Here is a 25643-nt window from a genome sequence, read left to right on the forward strand (position 1 = left end):
CCAAACTTTGTCTCTCATAGTTTGGACATATTGTCAGGAGGGACCTGTCACTGCAGAAGGATATCATGTTTGGTAAGGTAGAGGGTCAGAGAAAAAGAGGAAGACCCCAGCAAGATGGATTGGCGAAGTGGCAGCATCAATGGGCTTAAGTGTGGCAACGATAGTGAAGTTGGCCCAGGATCAGGCAGTATTTCATTCTGCTGTGCATAAGGTCACTATGAGTCAATACTGACTCAATGGCACCTAACAACAACAACAACTAATTATTATACCTGTTGACTTGTGGTATAATGAAATGAGCAAGTCATGCTTCCTTCCTTCCTTCATCATCTTTCTTCCCTTTCCCTTGTCCCCCCTTTTTTTTTTTGCTTGTTCTCTTTCTTAGTTATCCACACTTAATATATCTAAATATTGTAGCTGAGGAACCCTGGTTGCCTGATGGGTTATAAGTTAACTGCAAGGTCAGCAATTTAAGTCCACCAGGTGCTCTATGAGAAAAAGATGAGGCTTTTTGCTCCCATAAAGTTTTACAGCCTCCAATATCCTATATAGGTTCGTTATGACTCAGAACCAACTCAGCACACAACTACCACCATCACCAAATGTTGTAGCTATTGAAATATCAAAGTCTACGGGGAAAGAAAGAGAAAGATGTAGAAACTAGAATACAGGGTAGAGGATGAATCTAAGCACAGTGAAAGATATTGGATATTTAAGATTTGATAAAAAGAATTTTTTAAAATACTTTTTTAATAGCATCCTAGTGGTGCCATGGATTAAGCATTGGGCTGCGAACTGAAAGGACTGTGTTTCTAACCCATCAGCTACTCAGTGGGAGAAAGATGAGGTAGTTAGAAACCCTTAGGAGTAGTTCTACTCTGCCCATGCTGTCATTGTACTTGGAGTATACTCAAAGGCAGTGGGCTTGGTTTGGATTTCGTTTAGTTTAGTTTTAATAACCCAAGGTTGACTTGTCATTGCCACTGTTAGTTCCTGTGAGTAGATTAAACTTGTAGAGAAGTGGAATGAATGGGCCTTGAAAAATGACTACCTTTATGGTAAAAATCTGAATATATTACTATGCAGTACTTATGTAACAAGGATTCTTGGTGTGGCACTGTGGTCTAATGTGCTGGACAGCAAGGTTGGCTTAAACTGCAAGGTCAGCAGTTCAAATTCACCAGCTGCTCCTCAGAAACCCTATACAGGGTAGCTATGAGTCAGAACCCACTCTATGGCACTTAACAACAACAAAAACAACAACTTATATAACTTACGGCTGAATCATTTTGCCTTATGCCTAACTTACTATATCATGTCATCTTCAAGACAATCAAAAAAATGTTGTTGTTGTTAAGTACCGTGGAGTCGATTCCAACTCATAGTGACCCTGCACGGGGTTTCTGAGGCTGTAATTTTTTTACAGGAGCAGAACACCTCATCTTTCTCTCGCGGAACTGCTGATAGTTTCAAACTGCTGACCTTGAGGTTGGCAGCCCAACTTGTAACCACTACACTACCAGAGCTCCTTCTACACTACCAGCTCCTTCTACGCTACCAATAAAAAAATAATTAGCCAATAAATTGAAGGAAACCCAGTACTCTTGCCAGTGATCAGCTTACAGAGTACTTGAGACAAGTGAGTCACTTTTCTGGTTAGGTTCATCCTTGCAAACTATTTAAGACTGCTAGTCTGAAGTGAGGCAGCTCCGGTGCAGTTTAGGACAGCTGCAACAAACTTAGCTTTTTTTTTTTCTTCATTTTCACTCTGACAATTCATTATAGATATATTAACATGCATTAAGTTTGCATTTGGGAAAGGTCAGTAGCATGTTAGATAAATGTTTACTATAGAATGAAAAAACAAACCAAACTCCCTGCCATAGAGTCGATTCTGACTCATAGCGACCCTGTTTAGGACTTCTAATGTGAAGAAGCTGGTGGGTTTGAACTTCTGGCCTTGTGGTTAGCAGTCCAGTGCTTATCCTATAGTGCCATCAGTGAAAATGATTACTTATAATAAATGAAGCTTAAAATTTTAATAGGAACCAGGAATCGCTTATCAAGATGTGGTTACTTTGATGAATAATCATTTGTATTTAGATCTTAGAGAAAAAAAAATGTTTATGGAAATTTCAAAGGGAGCTGTAACATTTCATTTTTTACAAAAAATCAACTTTCTTATAGTTTAATTTCTTTTGTTACAATTGAACAAGATTATTTTTAAGATTTAAAGTATTTTTAAAAGAACATATTCGATTGAAATTACAGATAATAATTACCACTTGTTGCTTTTTGTTGTTAAGTGACATCAAACTGGTTCTGACTCATACTGACCCTGCATAGGGTTTCCGAGGAGTGGATGGCGAGTTTGAACCACTGGCCTTGCAGTTCTAACTCCCCTTTCGGTCCAGTGCTTATCCTACAGTGCCACATAATCACACTTTTTTTAAAAAAAATCATTTTTTTTTTTTTAAATTAAATGTTCTTTTTCCTCAGTACCTAACACTGTCATTTTAACAGAGAAGGTATTGCATATATATCCAGCAGAATATGAGTGGCCAGAATATTTAATTATCATGGCTTGACACTGTAATTGTTTGTAATTCCTAGCTTACTCATTTGCAGTGCTGTAGGCTAAGCATTCGACTGCAAGGTTGGTTGGAACCGCAATGCCGGCAGTTCAAACTCACCAAATGTTATTAGAGTACAATTTCCCCACGATATGTAAGAAATTGACTTATGTACTGCTAACAGCACATTTTCGGCATAACATACAATTAGTTTATACAGCTTTTAAGTGCAAGGAAAATAACCTCGTTTTGGAAAAATATTCCTATTTCTGTAGCAAGTATTCTTTAGAATGCATGTGACATTCTTTCACTATGAACAGATGATTCCCAAACAATTTCAGCTATTTCATGTGTAACTAGTGGTTTCTGCCATAACTACAAAATACATGTATCATTATATTTTATGTATACCAGATATTCTAAGATGTAGCTAACATGCAAGATCATGATTTCTATTATGAATTTGGTGTAGCACTGTAGGATAAGCACTGGACCACGAGATTGGTTTGAACTACAAGATCAGTGATTCAAATCCACTGTTCACTCGTCGGATACCCTATAGAGGGTCACAGTGTGTTAAAACAACTCAATGTCACTAATCAATAACAACATAAGGGACTTAAAGTGTAATTGCTTATAATCTCATTTTACAAATAAATGAAGATAAAGATGAAACAGTTTGTTGAATTCACAAGGCCAGTAAGTGATGGAGACAGAACTGAGAGCCTGCCAGCCAGCTCTAAATCCCTTTGCTCTGTGTAACCAAAACTTTTTGTAAATTATATTACAATATTTAAGACAGACAAAAAGATAAACACTAAGATATCTCCTACCAAGGTAAAAAGTAAAATACCAATGTAACTGAATATGTTTGACCACCACCCAATCCTACATCTATTAACGACCCTCTAGAACCATAAGTGCTCAAATAAATCTCTATCTTGAATCTAAGTAATATGTCCACACTAGTACTCCTTCCATTAATTTAGGTTTACTTTAATATCTTTTTACATAGTTTAAAATTTTTCTTTGTAAAGTATTTATGCATATCTGGTATGGCACTGTAGGATAAGCACTGGACTGCTAACTACAAGGGGTTGGCAGTTCAAACCCACCAGCCACTCCTTGGAAACCTTTTACAGGGTCTCTGAGTTGAAACTGATGAGGGAGCACTTTACGACAGCAACCAGAAGCAACAAAAAATTGTTATATGAAGCTATACATATGAATCTTTGATGCTATCATGATTGATATCTTTATTCTTTTCACCTTCTCTAATAATATCTTTGCCTTTAAAGTCTTTATCTTTTTTGGGAACACAAACTTTTATTTTATTTGTGTTCTCTGTAACTGTTCACATCCTTTTACTTTTAACCTTTCTGGACCCATGAATTAATTGCATCTTTTATAAGCAGCATATAGCTGGATTAAATTTTTATTTCATCCAGAGAAGCTCTGCCTTTTAATTCTACTTTGTCTTATAGGTCTGCTATGAGTTGGAATTGAATTAAAGGCACACAACAACAATATAGTATTGGGCTTATGATAATAATAGCTACTATTATACTATATATTATACTATACAGGGTCACTATGGGTCGGAGCTGACTCGATGGCACTTACTTACAACTATTTGCATGTTAAGCCCGCAAGTATGACTACAAATTCATAGAAACCTTTTGTCTTAGTTATCTAGTGCTGTTATAAAAAATACCACAATTGGATGGTTTTAACAAACAGAAATGTATTATTTCACAGTTTAGGGAGAGGAGAAGTTTAAATTCAGAGCGCTGGCTCTGGGAAAGATTCTTATGTCCTTTCAGCATCTGTAAGGCCAACATTCCTTGGAAATCTCCATGTATCTTGTCATTAATCTTCCCCTGGCAGGACCCCAGGTCCAAAGCATGCACTCCACCCAAGGCTCTTCTTTCTTCATGGTAGCAGGGTTCTCTCTCTCTCTGCTCCTTCTCCCTCCTTTCAGATCTCAATAGAAATTGACTCAGGATGCCACCTAATCCTGTAGATTGCATCTGATCTCATTAACATTATAGAATTGAGGATTTACAACGCATTGTGTAATTACATCAGATCACATTATGGGGGAAGTGATTACATTATATTAGATCTCAATATGGGAAATTATTACTTCTTAATTGCTAAATCACTGTGAATCCTGACCCAGCCAAGTTGACACAAACACCTTTATTAAACAAATGTATTAAAATGTGGAGTTAGTGTTTCTCAACATATCCTCTCTTTGTTTGTTGCTGTTTAGTACCTACAGGTCGGTTCCGAGTTATAATAGTCTTATATGGTTAAGTGATGGTTATGTGCCATGGAGTCAGTGCCAACTCATAGTGACCCTGTAGGGTTTCCGAAGCTGTAAATCTTTATGGGAGCAGAAAGCTTCATCTTTGTCCCACAGAATAGCTGGTAGTTTCGAACTGCTGACGTTAAAGTTCGCAGCCCGATTCGTAACCATTACGCAACCAGAGCTCCTTAACAATCCTGTATAGCAGGGGTTATTGCTGTTAAGTGCCGTCAAGTTGGTGCCGATCCATAGAGACCCTATATAGGAGTTTCCAAGGATTGGCTGGTGAGCTTAAACCACCAACCTTGCAGTTCAAACTGACTTTGCAGTCCAGTGCATTAGCCCACAGTGCCACACCAGGACTCCATAGCAGAGGTAGGAAACCTTTTTACTGCCAAATTTAAAACATCATGCATGGACCACACAAAATTATCAACTTAAAAATTAATCTGCTATATTTGGTAAAACAGTTAATAAATCAGCCTTTAACGTGATGACTAAAGGAGCTCTGGTAGCATAGTGGTTACGAATCAGGCTGCGAACCGCAAGGTCAGCAGTTCGAAACTACCAGCTGCTCCGTGGGAGAAAGAGGAGGCTTTCTGCTCCCGTAAAGATTTACATCCTCAGAAACCATGTTCAGGGTCGCTATGGGTCGGAACTGACTCAACAGTACTTAACAACAACAACAACAAATGTGATGACTAAAGAGCTCTGGTAGCGTTGTGGTTATGAATCAGGCTGCGAACCTCAAGGTCAGCAGTTCGAAATTACCAGCTCTTCTGCGGGAGAAAGATGAGGCTTTCTGTTCCCGTAAAGATTTACATCCCCAGGAACCCTGTACAGAGTTGCTATGAGTTGGAACCGACTCCATGGCACATAACCAACCAACCAAACAATGTGATGCGGTTGCTTTGGCAGGGCCAGACCAACTGATTTCGCAGGCCTTATACAATCCTCGAAAGTATATTCCACACCCCTGTTATATAAGGTTTCCAAGGGGCAGCTGGTGGATTTGAACTGCTGACCCTGCATTTCAAACCAACTTTGTAGTCCAATGTTTATCCTACAGTGCCACACCAGGACATCCTCTAGATTTATACTAGACTGAAGGTGGTGTTTCCATCTCTAACACTTCCTCCAAAAATTCTGCACTCTGATTTATACCACCTCAAAACATCTCATATTGTGTTCTTCTTTTTAAATATTCTTTGAATTGGGAGAACAAAGAGAGGTCTGAGGGAGCACAATCAAGACTGCAGTGTACATGTGGTAAGGTTTCCCAAAGAAATTCTTGTAAGGCAGCCTTTGCTACCCTGAAAGAATGAGCAGGTACATTGTCATATTGGGGGAAAAAAAAAAAAAAGAAAAAAAATATATATATGGTACAACTTTCCTGGCCTTTTTCTCCTCAATGCAATTTTCAATTTTCTTAAAAGTTTGTCTTATTAAACCCCTGTGATTGGCCTGTGTCCCTCTAGAGTATCTATCAGATTACTCCTTTGGAGTTCCCAAACGTTGTCTCCATGATCATCTGCCTTGGATTTAACTTGCACAGAAAATCCCTGTGTTCCTTTTGGACCTTTTTTAAAGGCATCCAAATGAGAATAAAACAAGTGTGTAACTGAGAGAAGCTGTATGCAGCCACTCACCGATTGCAAAGCTGTGTTTAAACATGTTTTCTTTGAGAGGGAAAAACAGTGTATGTATGAACCGGAACCTAGTTGCAATTCTTTTTTTTTTTTTTTTTTTTTACTTATATTCATATTTGATTCTAGAAATGAATACATTTTGCAAAGATGACTTCCAATCCAGGCCGATGTTTCTCTATATCTGATAGATGAGTTATCTGAGACTTGAATTTGCCCATTGACACTGATAATGTCGTTAGAATCTATATCTTTATTAGATTTGTCATTGTTATTTTTCCTTTTTACTCTGCAAATCTGCATTTTAATATAGAAAACAAACAAAACTAGTAATGTTTTCAAACTCTTAAGTAGAAAAGGCAATTTTGGATAAAATCCAGAGCTTCTCAGGAAATTTCAAGTAATCTTCCTGCTCCCAAAGCTTAGCTGTGTTATGTCCAGAAGTACAGAGAGGCAACATAGGTAGCTGTAGTTTCCTTGGATTCTCACCAGTCAGATTGATGGGAAATAAATAAGAGACTGCAACCAAGTCTATGAAATAGCACTTCTGTTGTTTATACAGAATCACAGTAGTCTCTGCAGAAAATTAGCTTAATTAACATCAACTATCATTATAAAACTCTTGTCTTCCTATTTTAACATGCCTAAGATCACTTTTAACAGTTTCAAAACCCACGCTAATTAACTTTAATTTTTTTCCTGTTAATTCTATTTGGAAATTGTACTTCCTATATTTGCATTGCTGGACAAAAGCTAGTGCTCAATAAATAATATAATTATGATAATTTTTATAACTGGAGCAATTATAACTAGAATATATTCTTGCAATTGATTCGCTCCTCCCATTTCCTTAATGTAGATCAATTCTGTTACCATGAGTTTCCAGGTGTTAGAAAATGTCCTTAGCACCTTAGTGTTCATCTGGCCAGCTGTAATGCTGTACTTCTATAGTAGACAGCTGTGAAGCAATGAACTAACCATGTGTGTTTGTTACCTACCTAGAGCTGCTGTCACAGAAAGAAATACCACGTGTCTTTAAGAAACAGCAATTTCTTTTCTCACAGTTTAGGAGGCTAGAAGTTCAAAGTCAGAGTGCCAGCTCTAGGGGAAGGCTTTCTTTCTCTGTCAGCTTTCTCAGTCTCTTGTGAATTTCAGTTCTTAGGCAGTCTTCATGTGGCTTGGAATGTGTCTTCCCCAGTAGTCACATCCTAGCTTAATCATTTTTATATCTCAAATGAGATTGACTCAAGATACATCCTCCACAAAAGCTGCCTCATTAACATAACAAAGACAGCCTATTTCCAAGTGGACTTATAACCACAGGCATATTGTTGTTAAGGGCCTTGGAGTTAGTTCAGATTCATAGCAACCTTGTATATAGGGTTTCCGAGGAGTGGCTGGTGAGCTTGAACCACCGACCTTGCTGTTCAACCGACTTCGCAGTCCAGTGCATTAACTCACAGCACCACACCACAAGTATACAGGTTAGGGTTTCTAACACATATATTTGTGGTCATCACAAGTCAATGTAGAACATCATGTAAAAACAATCCAAAACATCAGCTTTCTCACTGGTATTTTATGTGTGCATTAGTATGAAATTTGTTTTGCAAATCTTTCTGCGTTTATCAAAAGGAACCCTGGTATGTGCGTGATTAATCACAGCTGAAAGCTTAACTCAATGCCTTCTAATCAATTCTAACTTATGTTGCTGCTGTTGTTAGTGCCACAGAATCCGACACCGAGTCTGACTCCATGGCATTTAACAACAGCAGAAATATAAGTCAGAATAGATTAAATGGCATTGAATTTTTGGTGGACAGCTGACTTAAGTAAGCTCTCAGCTGTTAATAGAAAGTTTGGCAGTTTGAGCCCATTCAGCGACTCCATAGGAGAAAGACTTGGTGATTGGTTCCTGCTAAGATTACAGCCTAGAAAACCCTATGGGGCACCTCTACTTTGTCAATGTGATCACTAGGAGTCAAAATCAACTGAAAAGCAAATAATAACAACATAGTTGGTATAAATGAAATGTACAAATTCCTAGAAAAACTCAACTTGCCAAAAACTACCTAAACCTTTTTTTTTTAATCAGAAGAATTTTACATCTGTTTTAAAAACTAAATTCATAATTGTTTTAAACATTTCCACAAAGAGAACTCTTGGCCGAGACAGATTGACTGGTAAATTGTTCCCAATATTTAAAATCAAATTTTCCAGAGACTTAAAAATGAGAGAACACTTTCTAACTCTGAGACCAGCTGTGGTAAACTTGATATTGCCATGATAAGACTGAAAAATTGCTTGATGTCTCTCATTAACATAGACAAAAAGGACCCCACATAAAATTTCAGCAAATTAAATCGCACTCATGATTCTGACTCAGAGCAACCCTCTATAGGGTTTCTGAGGCTGTAAATCTTTATGAAAACAGAACGCCACTTTCTCCCATAGAGCAAATGGTGGGTTGAACTGCCAGCAGTGCAGTTAACATTCCAATACCTCTCCTGAAGTATTGAATCTAAACATATATAAAAGGATAGCACATTATGACTAAGCTTTATTCCTAAATGTAAACTTGGTTTCACATCCCATGTAATTCATTATGTATTAAAAGAAAGAAATCCTATGATTACATCAATAGATACAGAAAAAAAGAAACGTTTGTTAAAGTTCAGCACACATTTTGATTTAAAATACTGAAAAAATGTTCTCTGAGTTCACTGAAGTCACTCTCTCAATTCTAAATCAACATTGTGCAAAGAATTCTAGCCAGTGCAATTTAGCACGAAAATTTAAATGAATTAGAGATCTCAAAACACTGTCAGTTTTCATAGTTGAAATGATATGGTTTCTTATATCAAGTGCAACTCCTGATCCTTAGTGGTTAGCCTGCTGCTCCTAATTAAACTAAGCTAAATTCTGATCTTGTAGTAATATGACATTTATTAGTAACAAAATTACAAAGTTTATTATTATTATTATTATTATTTTTTTTTTTTTTTTTTTTTTTTTTTTTTTTTTTTTTTTTTTTTTTTTTTTTACTGTTGTTATTAGGTACTATCGAGTAGGCACTGACTCATAGTGACCTTATATGAACACCAGAACAAAACTTCCTGGTCCAGCATCATCCTCATAATTGTTATGTTTAAGTCTGTTGTTGAGTCCATCTCCGTAAGTCTTTTTGAGTCTTCTTTTTTGCTGACCCTTCAAATTACCAAGTATGATATCCTTCTCCAAGAATTGGTTCCTCCTGACACCCTGCCGAAGTACATTAGATGAAATTTTACCATCCTGACTTCCATGGAGTTTTCTGGCTGATACTTCTTCCAAGACAGATTTTGTTTTCTGGCAGTCCATGTATTTTAAATGTCCTTTACCAACACCACAGTTCAAATATATAAATTCTTCAGTCTTTCTTATTCATTGTCCAAATCTCACATGCATGTGAAGCAACTGAAAATACCATGGCTTGAGTCAGGTACACCTTAGTTCTCAAAGTGATCTTTGCTCTTTGGCACTTTAAGAGATCTTCTGCAGCACATTTTCACAGTGCAGTATGTCCTGACTACTTCCACAGGTATTGACTGTGGACAGAATAAAATAAAATCCTTGAAAGCCTCAATATTTCCCCCATTTATCATGATGTTGCTTATTGGTCCAGTTGGATTTTTGTTTTCTTTATGTTGAAATGTAATCCATACTGAAGGCTGTATTCTTTTATCTTCATCAACAAGTGCCTCAAGTCCTCCTTGCTTTCAGCAAACAATGATGTATCATCTTCATATCTCAGACTGTTAGTAAGCCTTCCTCCAATCCAGATGCCCTGATCTTCTTCATATAGTCCAACTTCTCAGATCATTTTTTTCAGTCTACAGATTAAATACGCATGGTGAAAGGATTCAATCCTGATACACACCTTTCCAGATTTTAAACCATTCAGGATCTCTCTATTGTGTTCGCTTGGTCTATGTGCAAATTCCTCATGAGCACAATAAAGTGTTTTGGAAGTCCCATATTTATAGTTTATTATTCATAGCTTATTCACACAGTTGAATGCCTTTATGGTAAATAAAACAAAAGTAGGCACCTTTCTGGTATTCTCTGCTTTCAGCAAAGATCCATCTGACATGCTTCTTGGTTTTCTTCTGAATCTGATTTGAATTTCCCGCATCTCCCTGTCAGTGTACTGCTACAACCATTTTTGAATTCAACAAAATTTTACTTGTGTGTGATATTAATGATATTCATTGATAATTTCCACATTCTGAGGCACCACCTTTCTTTGGAATAGGCACAAATATGGATCTCTTCCATTTAGTTGGCCAAGTAACTGTCATCCACATTTCTTGGCATAGAAAAGTGAGTGCTTCCAGCACTTCATCGATTTGTTGAGACTTTAGATTGGTATTGAGCCAATTATTGGAGTCTTGTTTTTTTACTAATGATTTCAGTACTGCTTGAACTTCTTCCTTCAATACCATTGGTTCTTGATCATGTGCTACCTCCTGAAAAGGTTGAAGGTTAACCAGTATTTTTGGTACAGTGACTCTGTATATACCTTCCATTTTCTTTTGGTACTTCCTGCATTGTTCAATATTTTGTCCTTAGAATCCCTCAACATTGCATGTCAAAACTTGAATGTTATCTTCAGTTTTTTCAGCTTGAGAAATGCTGAATGTGCTCTTCCTTTTTGGTTTTCTAATTCCATGTCTTTGCATATTTCATTGTAATACTTTACTTTGTCTTCTCATGCTGCCCTTTAAAAAGTCTGTTTAGCTCTTTTAATTCATCATTTCTTCCATTCATTTTAGCTACTCTATGTTCAAGAATAACTTTCAGAGGTTCTTCTGATCACTGCTTTTGTTGTTTCTTTCTTTCCTGACTTTTAAATGACCTTTTGCTTTCTTCATCTATAATGTTCTTGGTGTCATTTCACAGCTCCTTTGGGCTTCCTTCCTTTGCCCCAGAGAATTGCCTTTTATTCCAGAAGTTGCCCAAATCATCACCAAGGATTCACAACGGGTGTGTAAGGAGATGAGGCCCCAACACTGATTTGTTAGTGCCCAGTGCATCAAATCTGTCCTTGAGATGGTCTCTAAATTCAGATTGGATATGCTCATATTTTTGCTATTGTAGACTTGCTTTAATTTTCTTCAGTGTCAGCCTGAACTCGCATATAAGCAATTAATGATCTGTTCCACATTTGGCCCCTGATTTAGGCAATTTGATTCCTGTGTATTCCATCTGTAAAGGTACAAGTTTATAGCTGCAATTTATGTTGTTGAAAAAGGTGATTGCAATGAATAATTCACTGGTCTTTCAGAATTCTATTTTGAGCTCTCTATTGTCATTTCTATCACTGAGGCCATAATTTCTAACTACTGATCCTTCCTCTTTGTTTCCAACTTTTTGCATTCAAATAACTAGTAAATATAAATGCATCATGATTGCATGCTTGATCAATTTCAGACTGAAGAAGTTGATAGAATTCTTCAGTATCCTTGGATTTGGTTGGTGTGTAAATTCTATATTGATCATTCTGGATTCCTTTCATTTTGGCAGTTTCCAACTTTTCTAGCTTCATGCTTGGTGCATTCTACTTTTTGATTACTAATAGATGTTTGTAGCTGTTTATTTTCATTTTCAGTTGTGCCCCATGAGCAAATGAAAGTCCTGAAAGATTTGGTAGGTCCTTGTCATGAAGATCAACGCTACTTTGAGGAGGCAACTCTTCCCCAGTCATCTTTTGAGTTGTCTTTCTACCTGAGGCAGTATATCAGACATTGATTCACTGCTATTCTCAAGGTTTCCAGTATCTAAACCCTCAGAAGTGAGCTGCCTCTTCTTTCTTCTTATGAATTGTTGTTAAGTGCCAACTCAGACAGTTCTGACTCATAGTATAGGGTTTCCAAGAAGCAGCTGGAGTATTTGAACTGCCGGTATGTAGTTTCCAGTCTAGTGCTGATCCTACAGTGCCACACAAATAGCTCCTTCAAAATGAACCCAATGAGTCTAAGTTTTGACATATTTTCTTGCTCTTCAGACTTACTATTTGTAGGTACAGTAATCCAAGATAAATAACTCATTTCCTTAGATCTTTTACAATCTAATATGTCCACTTAAGTTGTATCTTTTTATTATTATCTTTAATATTCTTGATAATTTGCTTTTATGAAAAGTTCTCTTCTTTTAATTTGATAACTAAAACCACATCTATTAGCTTGAATAAATAGTCATATATCCTTGCTACTATTTTTCCTAGTTTAGAACCAACCACTTTTACTAATGGCAGCTTTTAGTCAAAGTAATGAGTTTCCATTTCATGTAGAAAACTTAGAGATAGACATTGGAGAACAGACTGTCATGTGCAAGCATTGTTGTTGAGTGCCAAGAATTAATACTTGATCTCTTTCGTGGTTGAGAATATTGCACAATGTACCACATTTTCTTCCTTTATCAGCTGATAGACATTTGAGTTGTTTCTGTTTGTTGACTATTATGAATAATGCTTTTACAGATATTTATATGTAACTGTGTAGTTACATGTTTTCGTTTCTATGGGGCATATACAAGGGGCTTAATAAGTTCATGGGAAAATGGAATTGAAAGATAATAGATTTTTTGCATGAACTTTTTTAAGCCCACATAGATATGGAGTCCTGGTGTGGCACTGTGGGCTAATGTGTCAGACTGCAAAGTCATATGAACTGCAAGGTTGCTGGTTCAGGCTCACCAGCTGCTCCTTGGAAACACTATACAGAGTTGCTATGAGTCAGAATAAACTCAACGGCACTTAACAACAACAACAACATATACTTGGGAGTAGAATTGCTGGGTTGTGTAGTAACAGGATATTAAGTGTTTGTAACATTTTACATTCCCAATAGCAATGGATAAGGATTCCAATTATTCCACATCCTTGCCAACACTTGCATTTTTTTTTTAAAGTTTTTATTGTGAACTGAGTGATAGTTTACATGGGAGAACATAGACCATGTAAACTATCGTTTCATTGCAATGATTACAATCTCTTCCATGCATCATCATTCAATGGTATTTGTATTCATTCCCTGTTTTTTGTTTTTTGTTTTGTTTTGTTTTTAAGGGGGGATGTACACAGAAACATTCAGGAATATATAATAATTTAAACAACCAAAGAACACATTCTGCAAGCCTGCCTCCTGGCTGCCAACACCCAGTCCCTCTCTTTCCATGAGTCCAGAATCTTCATCTGCTCCTTCTCTCCATGGCTTCCTAATCTCTGTGGCAACACTTGTTTTTCTCTTTTTTATTTATTTATTTATTTTACTATATTCATCCTAGGGCTGTGAAGTAATATCTCATTGTAGTTTTCATAAATCTATTTCTAACTCTTTTGTGACTTGTAAGACATATTGCCCACCAACATTTCAGCTTCTCATATTTCTTAGGAAATTGCTATCCTAGTTGTAGCATGTAGTACTGCCTTGCTAGTACTCATATAACTGTGTGACTTGGAAGATGCTACCTCCAGAATCCACTTGGGACATATGCATCCCATATAATTGTGTTAAAATCCATATTACCTCAGAAAAAAAATTCCCCTTGATTTCAGTATGCCTTCCGTTACTGAAACACATTATAACAACAAAAAAAAAATCCAAAGTAAAAAGTACTTCAATCATAAAAGGGATAAGCCAAAATTATCAAGCCAATTTGCCTCTACAAGGATTCAGTTTGTGCAGATTTAGATTCTTACATAAAAATACTTCTTGAGATTAAAGCTTGTGTGTTCAGAGTACTAGAAGTTTATTTTTTCTTGTCTGTGGAGATTATTTAGTTCCTCTTTGTTAGAATTATCCAACCAATTATTAATCTGTATTTGTCAATCAGAACAGGAGTCCCATTAAATTTAAGATCCCATAGAGTCTAAACATCTGTATGTCTAGACTAGCTGCTCCTAGGTACACATAAAGTAAGATATTTATGAGAAATTTAAGAGACCTGTTTTTAAGCATACAAAAAGAATGAGCATTTTTGGTTTTGAAATTCAATCATAGGTTCAAAATTATCACAGAAATGCAAGTTCAGAATTTACAAGGTTGTTATTTCAGTGTATACAAGATATTTTCTTGAATGATGAGAGCTTTTAGTAGCATGCAAGCAATCAGACACCCAAAAAGGTTAGCTAAACATATCCCTGATATCTGCCAACTGACGGAGTTCATCAGCAGATAGACTTCCTAACATTACTTCCACTACCGGGGAATATATTATTAATCAAAATAAAAGCAGAATCTAGGTTTTGCAAAAAACTAGAACCAGAAACAACCAACAAAAAGGAAGCACAACGCAAACAAATCAAAGTTAGAAAAAAAAGAAAAGACAGAAATCAAGAATCACTGAAAGCTGTGTTCTGTAGTCACTTGGGATTAAATCTAGGAGCCAGAAAAAGGCATACTTGATTCTGGTGTGTCACAGTGGCTTAATCCACTGGACTACAAAACCGGTTTAAACCACAAGGTCGGCAGTTCAAGCTTACCAGCTGCTCCTGGGAAACCCCATACAGGGTCTCTATGGGTCAGAACCAACTCAACGGCACTTAATGACAACAACAACCTGCTTACCCGATGTTGTTTGTTGTTGTGTGACGTGAAGTTAGTTCCGACTCATCGCGACCCTGTACAGGGTTTTTGGGGCTGTAACTCTTTATGGGAGAAGAAAGCCTTATCTTTCTCCTGCGGAACAACTGGCAGTTTAGAACTGCTGACCTTGAGGTTAGCAGCCCAGTTTGTAACCACTACGCTATATTGATCCTAGGAGTCCTGGTGTGGCACTGTGGGTTAATGTGCTAGACTGCAAGGTCACTTTAAACCTCACAGTCAGCAGTTCAAGCTCATGAGTCAGAACTGACTAGACAGCACTTTACGACAATAGTAGCTGAGTTTGGGGAGGGAGGCATCTTGGATAGGATTTCCAAAACTATCAAAATGTAATTCTCAAGTTAAAGCATAATTTTCACAAAAATAAATAACAGGCACCAAATTTGTAATTAACTCATTAGTGAGAGAACCAATAGAATTGACAAAATCATTCCACAGATGATTCAAGAAATACATACGATATTCGGAGATGGGGGAAAACAAAATGCTATGATAAGATTAAGGAGCTCTGGTAGCGTAGTGGTTACGAACCGGGCTGTGAACCTCAAGGTCAGCAGTTCGAAACTACCAGCTGCTCCAAGGGGGAAAGATGGGGCATTCTGCTCCCGTAAAGATTTACAGCCTTGGAAACCCTGTACAGGGTGGTTATGAGTCAACTGACTCCATGGCACACAGCCACCACCATAATAAGATTACTAAATTAGTTTTACAACTGAATAATGTGAATATAAGGAGCTCTGGTAGCATTAGTGGTTATGAATCAGGTTGCTAATTTCAAGGTCATCAGTTCGAAACTACCAGCTGTTCCGCGGGAGAAAGATGAGGCTTTCTGCCCCCATAAAGAGTTACAGCCTCACAAACCCTATGTAGAGTGGCTATGAGTCGGAACCGACTCCACGGCACATAACAATAACAGCATGTGAATATAATTTAATCTGTAGAATGTGCTGTTATGATAAGTGCTGTCAAGTTGGTGCTGAATTATAGCGACCCTGTACAGGATTTCCAAGGAGCAGCTGGTGAGTTGGAATCACTTACCTTGCAGTTCAGACTGACCTTACGGTCCAGTGTTTATCATACAGCACTACACCAGGACTCTGTATAATGTGTTGTAGGTTAACAAAGCAATAGCCTTTGAAATATATACTCATATTTTAAGTGGTTTTTTTTTTTTTTTTTTTTCTATAAGGTAATATCTATCTTTACAGATTTATAAAATGTTTGGCTACTAATTATAAAAGTAAATAGTAAATTAAAAAAATTTATATTCCTCTTAAAGTGCCAAAAGATTCATAGGTAGGTTTGTTACTGAATGCTTGTGTATAGCATTAAACATAAAGCGATTTTTTTTTTTCTTATTTCCACATTTTGATTTTCTTTCTTAGTAGAAAGAAGACAGTGATTATTTAGGGCAGTTGGGTGAATGGAGGGTCTTTAATGTGATATGGAAGATTAAAGAGGGAGACTTTTACTGTTGTTGCTGTTAGGTTGAATACACTGAGAGCCTTAACAAATATCCAAGCAGGGATGTCAATTGTTGTTAAGTGCCTTCGAGTTGGTTCTGACTCATAGTGACCCTGTATGGGTTTCCAAGGACTGGCTAGTGAGTTTGAACCACTGACCTTATGGTTCAGACCGACGTTGCAGTCCTGTGCTTTATTCTACAGTGCCACACTAGGGCTCCAGTATGTCAGTAGATACCTAGATATATGAGTCTGGAGGCCAGAGGTATGAACGATGCAGAGAAATAAATTTGGAATCAGTGGCTTATGAAACCCACTGTCGTCTTAATGAATTCCAAGTCATAACAATGCTATGGGCTTCACTAGATGGCAGTGGGTTTGAACTGCTCCGTAGGGTTGCTGAGATGGTAAATCTTTATAAAACCAGACAGCTTTATCTTTGTCCTGTAGAAGTGCAGTTAAATACATATTCACAGTCACACATGCACCAATGAATGCTATCAACTGGTGAACCACCAACGTTGTGGTTAGCACCCGATGCTTAACCCACTGTGCCACAAGGATCCTTCAGTAGCATATTTGTTGTTGTTAAGTGCTGTCAAGTTGGTTCCAACTCATAATGACCTGGCACAGGGTTTCCAAGGAGCAGCTGGTAGTTTTGAACCATCAACCTTGTGGTTAGCAATCCAGTGCTGACCCTACAGTGCCATACCACAGTCCTCTGCAACATATATTGATGTTGTTGTTGTTGTTAAGTGCTGTTGAGTTAGTTCTGACCCTTAACAGCCCTGTACAGCATTTCTGAGGAGTGGCTGGTAAGCTTGAACTGTCAACCTTGTGGTTCAAACTGATCTTGCTTCCAGTGCATTAACCCATAGTTCTACAACAGGACTCCATACAGATGGTAGTTAAAGCCATGGGACCAGATGTTACACCAATGTTACATCAGTGGAAGGATATAGATCAAATGTCTGGACACTGTGAATCTCTAATGTTTAGTGATTAAGATCCTGTCAGTGAAGCACTTGGTAGTAGAGTCCCTAGAAAAACCAAGACAATCAAAAGATACAGTTGACAAATAACTGACATTTTGAAAGGTCAGAAGGATAAGGAATGAGCAGTGACTATGTGGAGTGATTGATGACCTTGGTAAAAACTACTTTGATTGATGGTAGTGACAAAACCTGATTCAAATTAGGTCAGGAGAGAATAGAAAGAGAAGGCAGCATACAAACAATTCCTATAGGAGATTTTTCAGTGAAAAAGGCTGGAGGAGGTGGGACTAACAAGAAATTGCAATATAGTTTTTTTTTTTTTTTTTTCACTTGTTTGATTTTGGATTTAAGGTGAGTTTCATGATAGTCTGTTTATGATGTATACTCATAACAGACCTGTATACTGATAGATCACCCTTTCTACTTTCTACTCATAAGCCATCAATTCATTCAAAAATGGAATGGCACTATAGAAAATTTAGTGATATATAAGGTGCATGTTAATATGAAGAATTTTAATATGTTGTTGTTATGTGCTGTGGAATCGGTTCCGACTCATAGAGACCCTGTACAGGGTTTCCAAGGCTGTAAATCTTTATGGGAACAGAAAGCCTCATCTTTTTCCTGCGAAACAGCTGGTAGTTTGGAACTGCTGACCTTGTGGCTCGCAGCCCAATTCGTAACCACTATGTTACCAGAGCTCCTTTTAATATAACCAGTACAAAATAGAAAAACAAGTGCTGTGAGACAACAGTCATGACTCCTTCCAACTAGAAAGATTCTGAATAAGTTCATAAAGTCTTTAAAATGCATATTCAAGAATTCAGATACACATGAGTGACAATAGAAATTTTCCAAGCAAGGACAACAAATGACAGAAAAACAGAGACATAAAAGAATACTTAGCCAGAAGTATTTTTCTTATCTTTAGTAAACAGAGTTTCCAAAGGAGACTATAAGAAGATAAATTATGGATTAATATTTCTCTTTTAAGTTTTATAAAAATTAGAGATTTTTAAAAACATTTTATTTTGTACCATTTTTAGACTTAATAGAAAAGATGCAAAAATAGTGCAAAGTTCACTTGTTTTTTTTCAATCCTTTTCTCCCAAGTGTTGACATCTTACATAAGAATAGTACAAATATTGAGAATTGGTAAAGTATTTTAAACTAGTCATTATTCAAAATTTATCAAATTATTTTCATTGATTTTTTTTTTTTTTCCATTTCAGAATCCTACCCAAGATCCCACATTGCATTTAGCTCATCTCCTTTGGTTTATAATATTACTCTGTCCTACACCGACAATTTCTAAGATGTGGAATTAACATAATGAAAATTCTTAAACTAAAAAAAACAGTGCATTCACAGGAGGTTTTCCCAAAAGAAAACATAGGGAAGTCTTGTGCATCCTTTATCCAACTTCCCTCAATAGTTCAACATTGTTTAACTTCAGTGCAATATGGAAATCAGGAATTCCACAGAGTTTATTCAGTTTTCACCAGTCTGTAGCACTCATTAAGGAGTTCTGGTAGCATAGCGGTTATGAATCGGGCTGCGAACCGCAAGGTCAGCAGTTCGAAACTACCAGCTGTTTGGCGGGAGAAAGATGAGGCTTTCTGCTCCCGTAAAGATTTACAGCCTCAGAAACCCAGTACAGGGTCGCTATGAGTCAGAACCGACTTCATGGCAAACAACAACAACATAGTACTCATTGGGAGTCCTAGGTGGCACTGCAGGTTAATGGGCTAGACTGCAAGGTCGGTTTGAACAGTAAGGTTGGCAGTTCAAGCTCACCAGCCACTCCTTGGGAACCCTATACAGGATAGCTATGAGTCAGAACTGACTCAACAGCACTTAACAATAACAACATAGCACTCATTGGTACACATGTGGCTGTGAATATGTACTTCCTTGAAATTTTATCACAAGTGTAATATGTGTAACCACACAACAATCATGATACAGAACAGTAAAAAATTTACTTAGAAAGTTTTTTTAATTAAAATAAAAAAAGACACAGAACTGTTTATGCTGCTCTTTGTAGCCACAGTTCCTCTCCACTTCTCCCAGTCTGTGTTGTTAAGTGTCTTCGAGTCGGTTCCGACACATAGCACCCTGTAGTCACACCACAACTGCCCTCCCAGTCTCTGGCCCATGGCAATCACTTGAAGATCAGCTTTTGATTTTTAAAAATATGCAGGTCTATGAATTGTTAGAAAGAAAAATTAATGATAGTACAGCAGCATAACAGGTCTAAAACAGGCTTGCGTGTCATGCCAAATCATGTTCCTTTAGATTTAGTGGAATTTATAAACCAAATAATTTTGGAAGCATTAGATTGGTGTTTATACTTTATGGTGATAAATGTTTTAAGAGCTGTCAAAGTGGAGTATTTTATATTTTGGAAGAGGGGTACAATTTATCGGGAAATATCTATATGACATATAGATATATTTGACTTAGGTGACAACGTCTCAAAAAATTACTCACGCACCTCAGTCAGCAGTCTGGAGTTTATAGCTGGGACATGTAGCAAGACATTTTAAAGAGCAAAGTATTTTCAAATAATCCTGAAGATACATTTTATTAGGAAATTTTACATTCCTGCCTTATAATTGAGGGGGAAAAAACAGAAGGTAGCTATAATTCTGAACCTGTCACTTAACTACAACAACAACATTGCTTTATAGTGCACAGAAAGGTTGTTACCTGGTTCTTAACATTGCAGTTCCAGTTTGTTATAAATGACACTATTCAAAGTTAAGTGTTCACAGTAATTTCATTAAGGTTATAAGGAATCTGTAATCTTGGCTAGTTCTTAATAGTTGTAAATATACAAAAATGCTAATAGAGGAAAAGTATTGCAAAACTTATGTTTTGTTGCTGTTGTTAAGTGACATCATCAGTTCTGATTCAGCACAACCTTGTGTAGGATTTCTGAGGAGAGGTAATCATCTGCCCTAAAGAAATGCAGGAAATTCTGTAATTTAAATTAAAACATAAACAAAGGATTAAGTTAATTCCTGCATGGACCGTATTTCCTAAAATGAAAAACTGTAGCATCACCTCTTATTACAACTTTATTAATGAGTTCATGACTGAAATTTTTAAATGATTATTATGTATATTACTTAAATATAAGGAAACAGAAATGCCTAATAATGAGTCCTGATGTGACACTGTGGTATAAAGCACTGGCCCACATGGTTGGTTTGAACCACAAAGTCAGCAGTTCAATCTCACCAACCGAAGAGCTATATACAGATTCGCTGTGAGTTGGAACTGACTAGAAAGCACTTAACAACAACGTGAAAACTATGTCAAATTCAAGGTTTAATATTTTCTTGTAAATTTTTGGCACATGTACAAAGATGGTGTTTTTGTCTCTATACATACTGTAATTGGAATCATGGTGTGGCACTGTAGGATGAACACTGCAAAGTCAATTTGAACCCCAAGGTTGGTATTTCAAATTCACCAGCTGCTCCCTGGAAACCTTATACAGGTTTGCTATGTGTCCTAACTGACTTAACAGCACTTAAAAATAATAACAACATACTGTAATTAGATTTTCTTTGTAAATTCTGTGCATTTAAAACCTCATAATTCCAAGGAAGTATTTTTTGTGTTGCTCATTTAAGTGTACCTTATTTTCTAGCTTGTGACAGTGCTTCAAACTCGCTCAGCTCAGTTCAGCCATGGCTGATGAAGTGATATCAGAAGGGACCCCAATTTTTTAAATGTGGGTGAACTGGAACAGTAACCTGAACAGGAATAATTGCAGATTTCGACTGTAACTATTCCTAAGCCCTACTAGAAACTTAATCTTCCTCCTAGAGAACAAGGACAGCATGAACATTTGCACAGCAACCATATCTCATGTCAGTCAGAGACTCAGCTGTGCCTGGCTCAAAGATGGCAGTTGGCCATGCAGCTTTGAATACATACCACTCTCCCCAATTCTGGCAGTAACTCACTGTCATATATCAGACACCGGAAAGATCTCACTAGGCCTCTTCCAAGTCTCCCATGCCAGGGCTTCAACCTGTCATTTTTCCCATTCTGGAGCACCCAAATTTTAAAAATTTAAATCTCTTATGGTTTCACTTTGTCAGCCATAACTAAACTGGTTCTAGCCAACACAAAGCCCTGGTTTATGGGTACTGTTTGTTGCTGTTAAGTGCCATTGAGTTAGTTGTGACCCGTAGCAACTCTGTACAGGGTTTTCGAGGAGGGATTGTTGGGTTTGAAGCAGCAATCTATTGGTTAGCAGTCCAGTGTTTATCCTATGGTGCTACACCAAGACTCCTGTGTACTGTTCATTGACTTGAAATTATGTGTAGGTTTCTTCTTCAACTATAATCTTACTACAATGATGAAAGTTTGGAACAAATTAAACTGTACAAAAATAATGACTTTCGTATTGATTGTTGGTGGTGGTTATGTGCCTTGGAGTTGGTTCCGATTCATAACGACCCTGTACAGGGTTTCTGAGGCTGTAAATCTTTACAGGAGCAGAGAGCCTCATCTTTCTCCTACAGAACAGCTGGTAGTTTCAAACTGCTGAACTTAAGGTTAGCAGCCCGATTCATAACCACTATGCTACCAGAGCTCCTTTCATATTGATCACATGTCCCCTAAACTACTCTCCCTCACTAGTGTAGTAAAGTCTTAGATAGGTAGAAAAATTGAAAAATGTCTTGGCATGTTCTTATTGAATAATAGTATCTTCTGCATTCATTTGCAAGGTTACACATTCTCAGATCATATAAAAATGTTTTCAAACTTCTAAAGAAATATTTCATTTTTGAGGAAAAATTGTAATATTTATTCACAAAACATGAGTAATATAATTTCTTAACACTCCCAAATATAATAACCTACCATACTGAGAGATTTCTCTTAAGTTTTTTACCCCAGAGTTTTACTCATTTCTATAGTTAAGGTATCCTTTAAAAAGATTTGTGAATCTTCCTAGTTCATCTTGAAAAAAAATTTTTGATAGAAGACATTTCGCCTTATTTTTAAACTCAATAACCTAAAGAACGTTGTCAAAAATTTCACAATATTTATGTAATGATTCTAAATGAAGTCCTGGTGTGGCACTGTGGGATAAGTGCAGAACCATGAGGTCGATTTGATCCACAAGGTCGGCAGTTCAAATTCACCTAGGAAATCCTGTATTGGGTTGCTATGGGTTGGAACTGACTCCATGGCAATTAACAACAAAAACAATTGATTCTAAAGGTACAAAATTCAAAGTTGCAATAGAATTCCATTTTTCCAGAAAGAATGTGAAGAAAAAATGATACACATTAGTTTATCTACATGTTATTGTCCAATTTAAAGTAAAATCATCAATAGAGAGGTTTTTAGAAACCACTGTCAGAACCATGTTAAGGAGATTGATGAGAAATGGAAAACTGCTGAATCTCAGGAGCAGGTGTTTGAGTGAAGGACGGACACCATGTCTGTGAAATTTACCACATCCTGGTATTCTCTGTTTCCTCCAGCAGAGTTCTGCAATAAAATAGAAAGAGCAGGTAGTCAGAATATACTTAATGAGAGATGGAAGTTTTAGGTCATACATTTAAATCAATAGGTGAGTACATGGAAGAAATTGACCATAATATTTAACAGAAAAGAAAACATTTTGTTTGAAATGGAAATCCCATGAAAACCAGGTTTGGACTGGCCATATGTAATGTTGTTGTTGTTGTGAAGTGCCATCAAGTTGATTCCGACCCATAGCAACACTGTAGAGGGTTTCCAAGGAGCAGCTGGTAAGCTTGAACCGCCGACCTTGCAGTTCTAACAGCTTTGCCGTCTGACGCATTAGCCCACAGCACCACACCAGGACACCTTCTCTCCTCATTAATGTTTTGTAAAAGAGACTGCATTGAGTGTATAGCAAAATTAGCAGATTTACAAACAGCTTTAAAAAACTTTGAGATGATGAAAGGCTGATTAAACTGTAAAAAATATAAAATGCATTTTGATGTAGACCAGTTTGAGTAATGCCTTTAAAAGTTAACAACTCCAAATTATTCCTGTCAGAATGGAGATCTCAATTTTCAGTTCACAGTCCATGAATGTGAAAGAATTCTAAGGACCCAACATTTTTGCCTCTTTCCATAGCTTACTCACCCTTCATGATCTTGCCCTCCCAACCTTTCTCATACCAATGTCCCTTCTTCTTGAACAATTCACTATATGAGAGGACTTCAAAAAGTTTGTTGAAAACTTCTATTACCTCCTAATTCCATTTTCTGTAAACTTTTTGAAGGCCCCAAGTATATGTGATACAAGAATGTTGCTTACTCCGAAGAATTTCAGTCTTATCACTTGCAGTATATTCTATTTTACATATTAAGTGTCATCACTGTTTAAAAAAGATGTCACATGAGCTAATACACATTTTGTTGTTCAAAACAATACATAGAAAAATCAAGATGGTGATAAGGGTCCTTTATGTCAATTTTTATGAATATCTTAAGGAAACAAATAAGAGCTATTTGTTGGACTAAACTGGCCAGTCTGTATGGATAATGGAGTTCCTGGGTGTCAAAAATTGTTAAGAAGAAAGGTTTGAACCCACCCAGAAACATTTTAGAAAAGAGACCTGGTGACCTGTTTCCAAAAGGTCACAACCTTGAAAACACTATGGAGCAGTTGTACTCTGCACACAGTGGGTTTCCATGAGTTGACGTCAACTCAACAGTCACTTACAGCAACAACAATATGGACATTATACTTAGATGTACAATGTAATTAATGTAAAAAGTACCAAGAATTATAGCATTCATGCTCCCTACCTCTCCTTGACTCACAGACACATACACCACTTTGGCAAGTGGAGAGAGTTTCTGCTTCCACTGATCTTCCATGATGCCTACAATTCTCAACAATAAGTCATTTGTGTGAAGTAGAAGAACAATAATTAAAAAGACATAGCACAAGCAAGGGACATATACAAGTACATCTTGATGGAAATACACTCAAAAAGGGATATTTCAGTGTAGAGCATAGAAGTTAGATATGCTAGAAGGAAAAATGAGTTGAAGAAATTTATGTAAAGGAGACGGAACATAAGGGTTTAAAAAAGGAGGGAAAACTTCTGTCATAGAGTCAAGAACAGTAAGGTTCAGGTCACCAAAGAGATGACTATCATTGGAATCCAAAGGGAAATGAGAACGAATTCTGTTTTCATAAACTTTGTCATAAAGCAATTTCAGATTATATCAGTTTTATAACATTTTTGTCTCAGAATATATATGAACTTTTCTTACTGATTTAAATATTTTGCTTTTCTCTGAAAAAAAAAAAAAAACAGTAACTGTTTATAAAATTAGTCAGTAATATTTACCTCTTGTGTATATAGCATTATCTATGTTTCACTTTGCTATCTTTAAAAGGTCTATGGTTTATGTTGAAATAAAATTGTTTTAAGCTACCTCTAGTAAAGATGTGGGGTAATGATGTGATAATAAGGTATTTATTCATAGATACTGATAGGACTGCTATTAAAATGGCTTTTCTCCCCTAAGAGTTTGCCTGGATTATTTCAAGATAATTAGATTGAGAGTTTCTATTGTGCTGACCTGTAATTTATGTATGCATATATGTTTTTACTTTGTAAATATAGTTCATTTACCCCTAAAATGCAAGGCAGACGGATGGGAACTTTAGGCAGAGTCATCACGAAGAGCACCAGTGTGAGTGGAGAGATGTACACACTGGAGCATAATGATGGCAGCCAGTCGGACACAGCTGTGGGTACAGTTGGAGCAGGTGGAAAGAAACGGAGATCCAGCCTGAGTGCCAAAGTGGTTGCCATAGTATCTCGAAGGAGTAGAAGCACATCCCAACTTAGCCAAACAGGTGAGTGATGTGAATTCAGTGTAAACACCTCATGCTGTCGCTGGGCAGACAAAAGTTGATCTTCATGCTGTGGCTTGTGATGGTATGATAGAGTATATTTGGTTCTTCTTTGTAAAGAAAGCTTAT

The 25643-nt window shown here is 36.8% G+C and overlaps 1 protein-coding gene across 1 annotated transcript in view; it reads left to right on the forward strand.

The window, feature by feature from the left end:
* The window catches only part of LOC102835640 (regulating synaptic membrane exocytosis protein 1-like), a 678398-nt gene that overhangs the window by 555464 nt on the left and 97291 nt on the right, over nucleotides 1-25643 (forward strand). The window contains 1 exon segment of the mRNA XM_006835784.1: nucleotides 25282-25517. Coding sequence (XP_006835847.1) covers nucleotides 25282-25517 — 236 coding nt within the window.

This window comes from Chrysochloris asiatica, unplaced genomic scaffold (assembly GCF_000296735.1).
Source record: "Chrysochloris asiatica unplaced genomic scaffold, ChrAsi1.0 scaffold00019, whole genome shotgun sequence".
Lineage (NCBI taxonomy): Eukaryota > Metazoa > Chordata > Mammalia > Afrosoricida > Chrysochloridae > Chrysochloris > Chrysochloris asiatica.